This window comes from Xiphophorus hellerii, chromosome 13 (assembly GCF_003331165.1).
Source record: "Xiphophorus hellerii strain 12219 chromosome 13, Xiphophorus_hellerii-4.1, whole genome shotgun sequence".
Lineage (NCBI taxonomy): Eukaryota > Metazoa > Chordata > Actinopteri > Cyprinodontiformes > Poeciliidae > Xiphophorus > Xiphophorus hellerii.
In genome coordinates, this window is record NC_045684.1 from 7,359,214 (window position 1) to 7,372,420 (window position 13,207).

The 13,207-nt window shown below is 44.3% G+C and overlaps 2 protein-coding genes across 3 annotated transcripts; both read left to right on the forward strand.

The window, feature by feature from the left end:
* Nucleotides 1-1,494: 1,494 nt before the first annotated feature.
* On the forward strand, nucleotides 1,495-12,504 carry LOC116730898 (gastrula zinc finger protein XlCGF28.1-like). The gene is made up of 2 exons (XM_032580459.1): nucleotides 1,495-1,787; nucleotides 10,405-12,504. The coding sequence occupies exons 1-2, from the start codon at nucleotides 1,739-1,741 to the stop codon at nucleotides 11,784-11,786; spliced, it is 1,431 nt and encodes a 476-aa protein (XP_032436350.1). The 5' UTR covers nucleotides 1,495-1,738; the 3' UTR covers nucleotides 11,787-12,504.
* LOC116730880 (piggyBac transposable element-derived protein 4-like) lies at nucleotides 1,794-4,780 on the forward strand. Of its 2 annotated transcripts, XM_032580427.1 has the most exons (3): nucleotides 1,794-2,435; nucleotides 2,560-4,268; nucleotides 4,353-4,780. In XM_032580427.1, coding segments are annotated over exons 1-3 (1,821 nt in total). In that variant the 5' UTR covers nucleotides 1,794-2,324; the 3' UTR covers nucleotides 4,354-4,780. The 2 variants fall into 2 exon arrangements, with proteins under 2 accessions (XP_032436318.1, XP_032436317.1); XM_032580426.1 differs by lacking the exon at nucleotides 4,353-4,780 and having other exon boundaries at nucleotides 2,560-4,316.
* Nucleotides 12,505-13,207: the final 703 nt, after the last annotated feature.

Genomic DNA, 13,207 nt, shown 5'->3' on the forward strand with positions numbered 1-13,207 from the left:
CAGATGGCTGAATTATTTCTGTTAAGAAGATCATTACTTAGAGAAAAGTAGCATTTGTTTTCAAACCAAACAAAACTAAATGCAGATAACTAACAAAAGTGTAAGAAAAGTGGACAAGAAAGTATACTTGCAAAAATACATTGTAAAGAGAATTTTTTTTCTTATTTTTTCTAATTAATCGGATATTTGAAAAGCCATATTAAGCATACTAATATGTGATATACCAAATATGTCATATTTTACTGAATTGATCTTGCACTAAAACCTTATTAAGCAATGCTTTTACTACAAGTATGTATGTAGATATGTATGCACTAATTTATTGTTAGAGGTTTTGCTGTAGATCTTAATTACAGTTTGTTATTAATATTTATATTAAAAATATTGATTATTATTGCTTATTTCCTCCTAACAAATTTCACACGGACATTTTAGAATAAAGTAGGGAACAATAATTAAATTCCAGTGTTGTATAAAGTACTGGAATCTCAGAGTCAAGTAAAAGTACAAGTACCTCTCCAAAATACGACTTTGGTAAAAGTCGAAGTCACTGACTGAAATGTTACTTGAGTAAAAGTCTTAAAGTATCTGAAACTTCTTGTACTTAAGTATGGAAATTACTGTAAAAATGGATGTACTCAAGTAATGTAATGAAAAGTACAAGTAAAAAGTAAAACAAGGCAAGTTTGAATGACATTTCTTATATCTTGGTAAACTTGTCAAATAAACTTAAAATAATGTACCCAACCAAGTGCAGGCAAAATGAAACCTGCTAATAAATTGTTCCAGTTTTAAAGAGTAGCACATGTTAATGGTTTGTGGTTTTGAACTTGCATGCCTTTCCTATATTCGTTAAAGTTAGTCTAAATTGCTATCGCTATGGCTTCTGTCCCCCATTGAACTAGGGTGACCAGACGTCCTCTTTTTCCCGGACATGTCCTACTTTTCAGACCTAAAAAGATGTCCGGGGGGAATTTAAAAATTGTCCGGGATTTTGGTCAATTGCCTCAAAACACATTACATAGCTTACAGTGGATTATAGGGCACGGCGCTGCGTGTCACGTAATCCCTGAGCCGCGTCAGTGCGGGCAGCACTCTTCTCTGTTCGACCCACCCTCCCAGCCGATGCAAGGTGTTCCGATTTCTGATTTCCCCAACAATGGGAGAAGCGAAACAGGTGTATCCTATTGGAGGTGATGAACAAGCCAGGCAAGCAGGCTACGACTTTGTTCGGTAGCCTGCTTGCTAATCAGTAGGTGGGGTCAAAACACTTCGTTTCTCTCTCTCGCTTTTTTGTAACGAGTAACTAAACCACACATTGAAAATGTATCGGAGTAAAAGTACGCAATTGAGTTCGGAAATATAGTGAAGTAAAAGTGAAAGTCATCAAACATTTTCATACTCCAGGAAAGTATGAAGTACTCCAAAATGTACTTAAGTAAAGTAGTGAAGTATTTTTACTTCGTTACTATACAACACTGTTAAATTCAGAGACTGTTTTTGGCTTCCCCTGTTAAGATAAACTGGAAGCGGAACGAAAAGTTGGGCTCCAGTTTCCCCCCGGAGCGCCACAATGAGACAACAAGTCATTAATAGCAGCGAAATAGATCGGATTCCCGTCTGTGGGCAGAATTGGATCATTTTAGCCGTAGGAAGACGGTGATGTGAATGTTTACAACAACAATATGTTCAGTTCGGCCTCTTAACGAGTTCACAGAAAGCGACCGAAGAAGAAGAAATGGATTCAGATCACAGGCTGCTGGATCTGAACCGAAGACACGGAGCAGGTTTGTAACAGACGCCCGCCCTGTGGCGGGCATGACGTCATGCATTTAAAAGACTTCTGTATAAAAAAAAGACGCCATGAGAAGTGTGCATTTCATTTCTGTTGGACAGTAGAGACTTCAAACTTTGTAAAAGTAGTGTTTTTATATTGATTTTGTTTTATATTTACTTCCAAATAAAACCAGGAATATGATCGATCATTTTAGCCATAGCGTAGTGCGCATTTTACGCATGTTGAGTGCAATCAGTAGTTGTTTTATGACCAAAAAGTGAACGAATGCAACATGAAAGCCATTTTTCCGAGTTCCTCCAAATGCACCACATTTCCGAAGCAACCAATCAGAAAGCATTTTCGGGCATTTTGACTTGAGATCGGAACAGCAGCGCGGGGAGAGAGTTTTGTGGCGGAAGAGAACGGTGCGTTGTTGAGATTTCGGATTTTACTAGTAGTGTTTTGTATTAGATTTTTAGATCATACGTGTGTTAGTTAGTGTGCATTAGTGTTTGTAGACGGTTTTTAATGTTTAGTGTGTGTCAAAATGAGTCGCTACATGACTGCGCAGCAAGCCCTGAAGTACATATACGAATGTGAAGAGGACGAAGGCGCGCTGCCAGAATGTTCGGACTCGGAGTTTGAGCTTGACGATGAGGTTTGTTTTTTTTGGGTTTTTTTCTTGTTTTATTTCTTTGTTTGGCATGGGATATGTACAGTAAATTATTATAATCGGAGTAGATGCACACTGAAACACATTATATGCTCATTTCCATCTCCAGCTTGGTGATCCCTCCATTCTATTCAGGGAGGAGGAGGAGGAGGAGGAGGAGGAGGAGGAGGAGGAGGAAACTCCCACGTGCTCTGTCCAGTTGAGGCCCACACATCAGAGGACACCACGGAGAGCGCAGCGAACTCGGACAAGATCCAGATCTCCTCTGACTGAGGCAGCACCAGAAACACGGGCTGGACAGTGGAACACTGAAGAGGACGCAGATGCAGCCCCTGTTGTAAGCCGCTTTCAACCAAGGAGAACACCAGGACCACAGATGGATCTGATGTCCAACCACAGTCCAAGTGAGCTGTTTTTGTTGTTTTTTGCAGCTGATACAGTCAAAACCATCTGTGACAACACAAACAGATATGCTGCAAAAAATCAAGCAAATGGAAAAAAATATAAATGGGCTGAATTAGACACAGAGGAGCTGTATAGGTTCTTTGGTCTATTGATCTATATGTCCTTGGTGCAACTACCAAGTGTCCAGGACTACTGGAGACAAAATCATTTTTTGTCTGTTCCAACTCCAGCTAAGGTCATGACAAGGGACAGGTTCAGGAGCATTATGTGGAACTTGCACCCAAGTAATCCTGAGGAGGATGTCAAAAATGAGAAAAAGAAGGGAACACCAGGCTACGACAAATTATCAAGACTGCGGCATGTTTATGATGACATCCTCAATGCCTGTCAGGCTTACTACCAACCAAAGAGGGAGCTGGCAGTTGACGAAAGGATGGTACCAACAAAGGCAAAAACTGTCATGACCCAGTATATGAAAGACAAGCCAACTAAATGGGGAATAAAGCTTTTTGTGTTGGCCGAGTCAAGCAGTGGCTACACTGTGAGTTTTAGCTTATACACTGGCAAGACTCACACTGCAAGTGAGCATGGGCTGTCTTATGATATGGTAATGAAACTTATTCAGCCATCTTATCTTGGCACCGGCTACCATATTTACATGGACAATTTTTATACCAGTCCTACACTGTTCAAGGACCTGGCCAGCAAAAAGTTTGGAGCTTGTGGCACTTATAGGGAATCCAGGAAGGGATGCCCTAAAGGGAGGCCAAATGCTCTCACTAAAAAAAGTGGAAGAGGATCAGTGAGATGGATCAGAGAGGGCCCAGTGGTCTTTGTGAAGTGGATGGACACACGGGAGGTGTCTGTCTGCTCAACTATCCATCCTGCGTTTTCAGGTGAGACGGTGCAAAGGAGGGTGAAGAATGAAGTGAAACGCTGGATTGTGAAAGACATTCCATGTCCTACACCAGTCATGGCGTACAATAAATACATGGGTGGGGTTGACCTGTCTGATCAACTCATCCAGTATTACTCTGCACAACGGAAAACTTATCGTTGGTACAAGACTGTGCTTATGCATTTGGTTGACATTGCCACAACAAATGCCTACATCCTACACCAAGAGTTGTGCAAAGCCAAAGGAGTGAAGCCCATGACACACAAAGACTTCAATGTGGAGATGGCCAGTCAGCTTTGTAGTGTGGACATGGCAGGTGTTCCAAGGAGAAAGGCAGCTGAACACATTCCTGTGCCCATTAGTGCTCAGCAAAATGCCAGAAACGGCAGACTGCAGTGCAGACACTGCCTCCAGGTGAACAAAGTCAGGAAGGACACGCAATGGAAATGTGAGGGCTGTGATGTGCCATTGTGCCTTCTGATTGACAGAAACTGCTTTGCACAGTGGCACAAGTAATTTGTTTTGTCTTGTGGCACCCATTTTGCAAATATTGTAAATAGTTGAAAGGGGGGGGGGAAGACATTGTGATGTTGGAGAAAATTTGTGATGGAGATATTGACATATTTTGTAAATAGTTGTAAAAAAAACGCCTGGGAAATTACCCACAATATGGTGAAAATATGACTAGTAATTTGTTTTTTACTAAGTTTGTACAAAAGTTCTTAAAATTTACCCAAAAACTTTTCATGTTAGGCTGTAAAAATGGTTTGTTCAACATTTTTGTGAATATTATAGTAAAAATATCAATATTTTTTCTACTCGGATTTTGTTTCTGTGTGTGTTTTTTGCTCCAATGTGATAATAAATTTTGTCAAAATGAAACAAACACTGTAAAATCACAAAGTTTAGGATGTTCTGAAAATAATGATACCAAACAAGGTAAGGTAAATAGTTTTTATGGTGAAAATATAAGGGTAAATTCAAAATTAGACCAAAACGGCCATTTAGACCCAAGACTCCAAAGGGTCTTGGGTCCCTTTGGAGAGTTTGATCAAACAGATTTGATCAAACTGTTTTAAACGCGCTTTGTAGGTTGTTGTGTTTATTTATAGATTATTATAGGGATAAAATAAATAGTGGAGTGAATGTCAGCAGACAGAATAGAAATCCTTCACTGTTTGGAAATTCTACTTTTTACTTTTACTTGAGTACAATTTTTGGCTACTCTACCCACCTCTTTCAGGTATTAAAACAGGATAAAACAAATAGTAAATATTTGAAAAGATGTAAACATTATTGAGTTTGTTGGAAGGAGAGATGGTGAGAATCCAACAGCTGCTGGAAAGAAGCACTAAATGCATATATATGGTGCGGTTGTGGGCTGCCACCTTATCGTGGTGGAGGGGTTTGAGTGTCCCAATGATCCTAGGAGCTATGCTGTCTGGGGCTTCATGCCCCTGGTAGGGTCACCCAAGGCAGACAGGTCCTAGGTGAGGGACCAGACAAAGAGCAGCCCAAAGACCCCAATGATGAAGGAAAACTTTGGACTTGGTGTTCCCTCGCCCGGACGCGGGTCACCGGGGCCCCACTCTGGAGCCAGGCCTGGAGGGGGGGCACGATGGCGAGCGTCTGGTGGCCGGGCTTTTACCCATGGAGCCCGGCCGGGCTCAGCCCGAAGAGGAAACATGGGCCCCCCCTCCCATGGGCCCACCACCCGTGGGAGGGGCCAAAGGGGTCGGGTGCAGTGTGGGATGGGTGGCAGCAGAGGGAGGGGACCCTGGCGGTCCGATCCTCGGTTGCAGAAACTGGCTCTTGGGACGTGGAATGTCACCTCTCTGGTGGGGAAGGAGCCGGAGCTAGTGCGTGAGGTCGAGAGGTTCCGGCTAGAAATAGTCGGTCTCACCTCGACGCACGGCTCTGGTTCTGGAACCAGTCTCCTTGAGAGGGGCTGGACATACTTCCACTCTGGAGTTGCCCAAGGTGAGAGGCGTCGGGCAGGAGTGGGCATACTTGTTGCTCCCCATCTCGGCGCCTGTACGTTGGGGTTTACCCCGGTGAACGAGAGGGTAGCATCCCTCCGCCTACGGGTGGGGGGACGGGTTCTGACTGTCGTTTGTGCTTACGGGCCGAACGACAGTTCAGATTACCCACCCTTTTTGGAGTCCTTAGAGGGGGTACTGGAGAGTGCTCCTCCTGGGGACTCCCTTGTTCTGCTGGGGGACTTCAACGCTCACGTGGGCAATGACAGTGAGACCTGGAGGGGCGTGGTTGGGAGGAACGGCCCGCCCGACCTGAACTCGAGCGGTGTTCTGTTGCTGGACTTCTGTGCTCGCCATGGATTGTCCATAACGAACACCATGTTCAAGCATAAGGGTGTCCATATGTGCACTTGGCACCAGGACACCCTAGGCCGCAGTTCGATGATCGACTTTGTCATCGTTTCATCGGATCTGCGGCCGTATGTCTTGGACACTCGGGTGAAGAGAGGTGCGGAGCTGTCCACTGACCACTACCTGGTGGTGAGTTGGCTCCGGTGGTGGGGGCGAAAGCCGGTCAGACCTGGCAGGCCCAAACGTGTTGTGAGGGTCTGCTGGGAACGTCTGGCGGAATCCCCTGTGAGACGGAGCTTTAACTCCCATCTCCGGCAAAACTTCGAACACGTCCCGGGGGAGGTGGGGGACATGGAGTCTGAGTGGACCGTGTTCCGTGCCTCCATTGTCGAGGCGGCCGATCGGAGCTGTGGCCGCAAGGTTGTCGGTGCCTGTCGCGGCGGCAACCCTCGAACCCGCTGGTGGACACCTTCGGTGAGGGATGCCGTCAGGCTGAAGAAGGAGTCCTATCGGGCCTTTTTGGCCTGTGGGACTCCGGAAGCAGCTGATGGGTACCGGCGGGCGAAGCGGCATGCGGCTCGGGCGGTTGCTGAGGCAAAAACCCGGGCGTGGGAGGAGTTTGGAGAGGCCATGGAGAAAGACTTCCGTACGGCTTCGAGGCGATTCTGGTCCACCATCCGGCGTCTCAGGGGGGGGAAGCGGTGCAGCACCAACACTGTTTATAGTGGGGATGGTGTGCTGCTGACCTCTACTCGGGACGTTGTGGGCCGGTGGGCAGAGTACTTCGAAGACCTCCTCAATCCCACCAACATGCCTTCCACTGAGGAAGCGGAGCCTGGGGACTCTGGGTTGGGCTCTCCAATCTCTGGGGACGAGGTCGCCGAGGTGGTTAAAAAGCTCCTCGGTGGCAGGGCCCCGGGGGTGGATGAGATCCGCCCGGAGTTCCTTAAGGCTCTGGATGTTGTAGGGTTGTGTTGGTTGACGCGACTCTGCAATGTCGCATGGACATCGGGGGCAGTTCCCCTGGATTGGCAGACTGGGGTGGTGGTCCCCCTGTTCAAAAAGGGGGACCGGAGGGTGTGCTCCAATTATAGAGGGGTCACACTCTTAAGCCTCCCTGGCAAGGTCTATTCAGGGGTCCTGGAGAGGAGGGTCCGTCGGATAGTCGAACCTCGGATTCAGGAAGAGCAGTGTGGTTTTCGTCCTGGTCGTGGAACGCTGGACCAGCTCTACACCCTCGGCAGGGTCCTGGAGGGTGCATGGGAGTTCGCCCAACCAGTCTACATGTGTTTTGTGGACCTGGAGAAGGCGTTCGACCGTGTCCCTCGGGGAGCCCTGTGGGGGGTTCTCCGGGAGTATGGGGTACCGGGCCCTTTGATACGGGCTGTCAGGTCCCTGTATGACCGGTGTCAGAGTCTGGTCCGCATTGCCGGCAGTAAGTCGGGCTCGTTTCCGGTGAGAGTTGGACTCCGCCAGGGCTGCCCTTTGTCACCGATTCTGTTCATCACTTTCATGGACAGAATTTCTAGGCGCAGCCAAGGTGTTGAGGGGATCCGATTTGGTGGCCTTAGGATCTCATCTCTGCTTTTTGCAGACGATGTGGTCCTTTTGGCTTCATCAGATCGTGATCTGCAGCTCTCGCTGGAGCGGTTCGCAGCCGAGTGTGACGCGGCCGGGATGAGGATCAGTGCCTCCAAATCCGAGGCCATGGTCTTGAGCCGGAAAAGGGTAGAGTGCCTTCTCCGGGTCAGGGGGGGTGTCCTGCCCCAAGTGGAGGAGTTTAAGTATCTCGGGATCTTGTTCACGAATGGGGGAAGAAGGGAGCGGGAGATCGACAGGCGGATTGGCGCAGCGTCTGCTGTCAAGCGGGCGCTGTACCGGTCCGTCGTGGTGAAGAGAGAGCTGAGCCAAAAAGCGAAGCTCTCGATTTACCGGTCGATCTACGTTCCCACCCTCATCTATGGTCATGAGCTTTGGGTCATGACCGAAAGAACGAGATCGCGGATACAAGCGGCCGAAATGGGTTTTCTCCGTAGGGTGGCTGGGCTCTCCCTTAGAGATAGGGTGAGAAGCTCAGTCATCCGGGAGGGACTCAGAGTAGAGCCGCTGCTCCTTCACATCGAGAGGAGCCAGTTGAGGTGGCTCGGGCATCTGGTCAGGATGCCTCCTAGACGCCTCCCTGGTGAGGTGTTCCGGGCACGTCCCACCGGGAGGAGGCCCCGGGGAAGACCCAGGACACGCTGGAGGGACTATGTCTCTCGGCTGGCCTGGGAACGCCTCGGGATTCCCCCGGAGGAGCTAGAAGAAGTGGCTGGGGAGAGGGAAGTCTGGGCCTCCCTTCTGAAGCTGCTACCCCCGCGACCCGACCTCGGATAAGCGGAAGAAGATGGATGGATGGATGGATGGGTTGTGGAGAAAATATTCAGCTTGTTGTTTAAGTTAGAATATTAATATGGTTTAAAACATCACGTCTCACTCCAGAGGTCAGTTTGCTTTTCTTCTAGTTTTTTTGTTTCGCTGAGGAATTTAATTATGCAGCGTGAGGTGGCTGAATATTTATTTCTAATTTTGGAAAAAGCTAATTTTCTGAGAGTCGTGTGAAAAAAATTGTAAAACTGGCAAAAGTAACTTTATATAACTCCAGAATGATTCGAAATTGTTCGCCATTTATTGCTGCTAATGTTTTTATCCAGGCTGTGACTGTTATTGCCTAACCTCCTGGTCACAGGCAGCAGCCACTATAATCGAACCACTGAGAGTGAAACAGAGACTTGAAGATTCTAGATGGAAAACTAATTCTAACTAAATTAAAGATGTGATCAGTGATGTTATTTTAGCCAGAATCCTTCTGTCTCCCCCCTGCAGTGGGTCAAACACACAGCTGTCCTTCCTGATGAGCTTGTCATTGTAGAAATGATCACCTGTATTTTATTCATCTAGATCAGGAATGTTAAACGTATTTTATTTCGAGTCACATCCACTTTATGAATTTCCTCAAAGAGTCAGTTGTGGCAGAATGCAATAATAAAACTACCCATTAATAAGGCGCCAACACTGCAAAAACAAAATCTTACCAAGTGGTTTTGGTCTGGTTTATAGTGAAAATATCTTAGTACACTTGAAATAATACAAAAATAATTTACAAATAACTTTTCAGCAAGAAATCTGAGTTTGCATGAGTTAAGCAAAGTAGTAGTTCCACTGGCTGATTATTTCAAGATATTTTCCCCCTCGTATAAGTTAATTTATCTGCCAACGGAACAAATACTTTTAAAAAAAATCAATATTAAGAAATCATTTACTTAAAGCTGGCCACCTTATCTTGCTGAAAAGTTACTTTTAAGTTAAGTTTGTCTTATTTCACTTGGCAAGATTTTATGTTTTTGCAGTGAAAATATTAAAGTTTTTTCTGCGATCGATTAGCACTTCTTAAAATGTAACAATTTTTAACATCTTTCACAGTGAAGTAATTTGGTTCTATACAAAATACTATCTAAGCACACAACTGTTATCTTGATGTTCAATTTATGTGACTCTTTAGAGTCTGGAGGGCCACATAAATACTTATGGCGGGCCGGATTTGGCCCATGGGCCTTCGGTTGGACACCTGTGATCAAGATGGATGAGTTGTATTCTGCAGCTGCACGCCTTGTAATAATCCGTCCCTCCAGGATGTTTTTTGTGTTTGTTGCTGCCTGAGATTACTGATATTGGGGCATCTTTTTCAAAATGTTGCAGTCAAATTTGCAGTTTTAAAAAAAAAAATTATTCCTATAAATAAACCTTAAAAAATCTTCAGTCTTACAAAAATGTTAAAATTGATGCAGATAATCTTCCCCCCGGAAAAAGACAGGATTTTAAACATAGTTAATATTTAAATGAAAACATTTTCAAGTACTTTCTTGATATAGCACTATTAATACAGATAAAATCATGTCCTGAGGAGATCAAGAGAAGAATTCCTTAATGGTCATTCAATTAACATGAACTGTTTACACAATATAAGCAAATCCTACAGAACTTCTCAAAATTATTTTTGCAGCAACAACAGAAAAAGCAAATGTTACAGTTTGGCGTCACACATACTTTCACCTTGCAGGTTTGGCTTTCAAGAGACGTCATAAAACAGGAAGTTAAATTATAAAGAGGCTACAGGTTTTCCCAAAAATGTGTCAAAGCCCCACTCAGTTCAATACACATACAGCTCAATAGATTAAAATATTAATCAACTTTATGGCTATTAATTAAATCTAAAATTCACATTTGTAACCTGTAGATCACACAGTATCCTGTAACGTTGTTCGTTTGTTTGCCTGTCCAGATCGTCTACGGCAGAATTTCACAGATCATCAGGATGGGAACTCTAATATGAACCAGGAGAAACAAGAACTAGTTCAGATTAAAGAAGAATGGGATGAATTGAAACCGCTGCAGATAACAGACAGCAAGAAGAAGCAGGAACTTCTGACTGTAACTGAGAACCAGGCGGCACTACAACATCAGAGGATAAAGGAAGAACAGGTGGAACTACAAGTTCTGCAGGTCAAAGAGGAACACAATGTGGAACAAGAGGTTCCGCACAGATCGCAGAACCATGTGGAGCGAGAGGATCAACACATAAAACCAGAACCAGAGGAACTGGAAATCTTGCAGGTGAAAGTGGAAGAGATGGAAATGCGTATTAGTCAGGATGAGGAGAAGGTTTCACTGAAGCAGGAGGCTAGTTCCTTTGAGGATAGAGACTGTGTTGAGCCAGAACCAATCATAAATGGACCCGACTCCCAGGACTCTCCAGAAGCTGAGACCCAGAATCAGGAAGGGAGCAATCCTGAAGACTCCGAATCAAGCCGGGATGAGAACCTGTATTCCTGTGACATTTGTGATAAATATTTTACACTCAGTAGTTACTTAAACGATCACATGAGAACTCACACAGGTGAGAAGTCTTTCATGTGTCTGACCTGTGGAAAAACATTCACTCAGAGATGTAACCTGACCCGTCACATGAGAGCTCACACGGGCGAGCGACCTTATCCGTGTGAAGTGTGCGGTAAAGGTTTCAACGACAGCGGGGATTTAACTCGTCACATGAGAACACACACTGGTGAGAAACCTTTCTCATGTCTGACCTGTGGGAAGGGTTTTACCAGGCAGATCAGCCTGACCGCTCACATGAGAATACACACAGGTGAGAAGCCTTACCCATGTCTGTCATGTGGGAAAAGTTTCACTCAAAGCAGCGCCTTAACCGTCCACATGAGAACCCACACGGGTGAAAAGCCGTATCCCTGCGGGGTGTGTGGGAAACGTTTCTCCCGGAGCTGCCACCTAAACGTCCACATGATCACTCACACAGGTGAGACATTCCCGTGTCTCACCTGTGGGAAACATTTCACCCACAACAGTGCCTTAAACGTCCACATGAGGATTCACACAGGTGAGAAGCCTTATCCATGTGGGCTATGCGGTAAATCCTTCTCTCGGAGTAGCCTACTGACTGTTCACATGAGAACGCATTCGGGAGAGAAGCCCTATCCATGCGAAGTGTGTGGGAAGTACTTCTCAAGGCGCAGCCACCTGACGGATCACATGAGAACCCACACGGGGGAGAAGCCTTTCTCCTGTCAGACCTGTGGAAAGTGTTTCAGTGGCAGGCATAGTTTGAAGTTTCACATGGGGACTCACACACGAGAAAATGTTTAATCTGAGAAATCACATAGTCTGTAGTTCATTAAGATGCACTTATTGGGCACTTGTGTAAATAATTGATCTTGGAAGTTAAAAAAAGAGTACAACTTTCAGTTAATTCAAAAGTAAATAATATAACAAAACTTATATTTATAACCTGTAATTTTACCTTTTAAACATTTAAAGAAAAATATATGTATATTTATAGCAAATATACCCACTATATATTTTACTTTCTACTAAGGTTTTATTTTTTTAAGTGTGATTATTAATGTTGGATTGTGTGTTATTTGTAGAATGGAGGTGATTGACACTGCTAACTAAAAAGTTAGTTCTGCTAACACTAAAGCACTAGACCAACATGGTAGTTAGTTGAAGCTAATGTTAAAACACTAAATTCAATCGTGTTGATACCCACCATGTGTTAATGTCATGACATGGAGTATGTCGCCCTATACAAGGTGAAATCTGTGACTGCACGACTTCAGGAGGAGATTCTTTAGAATAGACATTCCCCCTCATGGTTTCAGTTTTATAGTTGTTGAGTATTGCTAACGCTGTCGCTCATTTTGCCTAATTGACCAGTCAGAAAGCACACAGCACATCAAGAAGATTTTAAACTGTTTACTGTGGAACACTAATGCATTGTGGGTACAGAAAAACATAATTTGCTGCTGCTGCATCACAGATGGAGAACAGGATGAGAACCAATAAAAAGGCTCTAAACAATTAATATATGTGAATGTTTGCATGTATGGGTTTAACACTTCTGGTTGTTCATGTCTTGTATTTGTCCGTAAACCTCATTTATTGCCACCTAAACGTCCACATGCTAAACATGCTAGAAATTAGTTCTGCTAGTAGTAAACTGGAAGACTTTCTAAACTCCTATCTATGTTGGTTAAATACTTTTACTAAAGGAAACTTTAAATTTTGTTAGAATCTTAGAATAGAAATATTCTTTACTGTCCCACAACGGGGACATTTCTGTGCAACGTCTACAAATTCACAGGCTCACAGAACAATTGAACATAAAAACATATACAAAACATAATAAAGAATGAAAAATACTTTACAATAAGGGCAAAATTTCGACATAAGTACCACGCAGTTAGAAAAAATACTTCAGTCCAGAGAACTTTCATAACAGTAAACATTAAAGTCTAACAAAAAGAAAAAACAGAAAAAATCTGTGCTGCTTTTTCACATCACTGTAAGAATTGGCTTCTTATTTTCCATCTGCACAGCAGTTATGTTAAAGTTGTCTGAATGAAAGTGTATGAATCACACTTCATTAACTTAGATGTAGTCAATGTTGGCCATTTTTTTCTTATAAAAGGAACTAAACCTTTTTCTTTCCTTTTACAAAATCCAGGCCTCATTGAACATGGATTTAAAAAAAAAACAACATTTTATGGATCTGATTTTGCAAACAG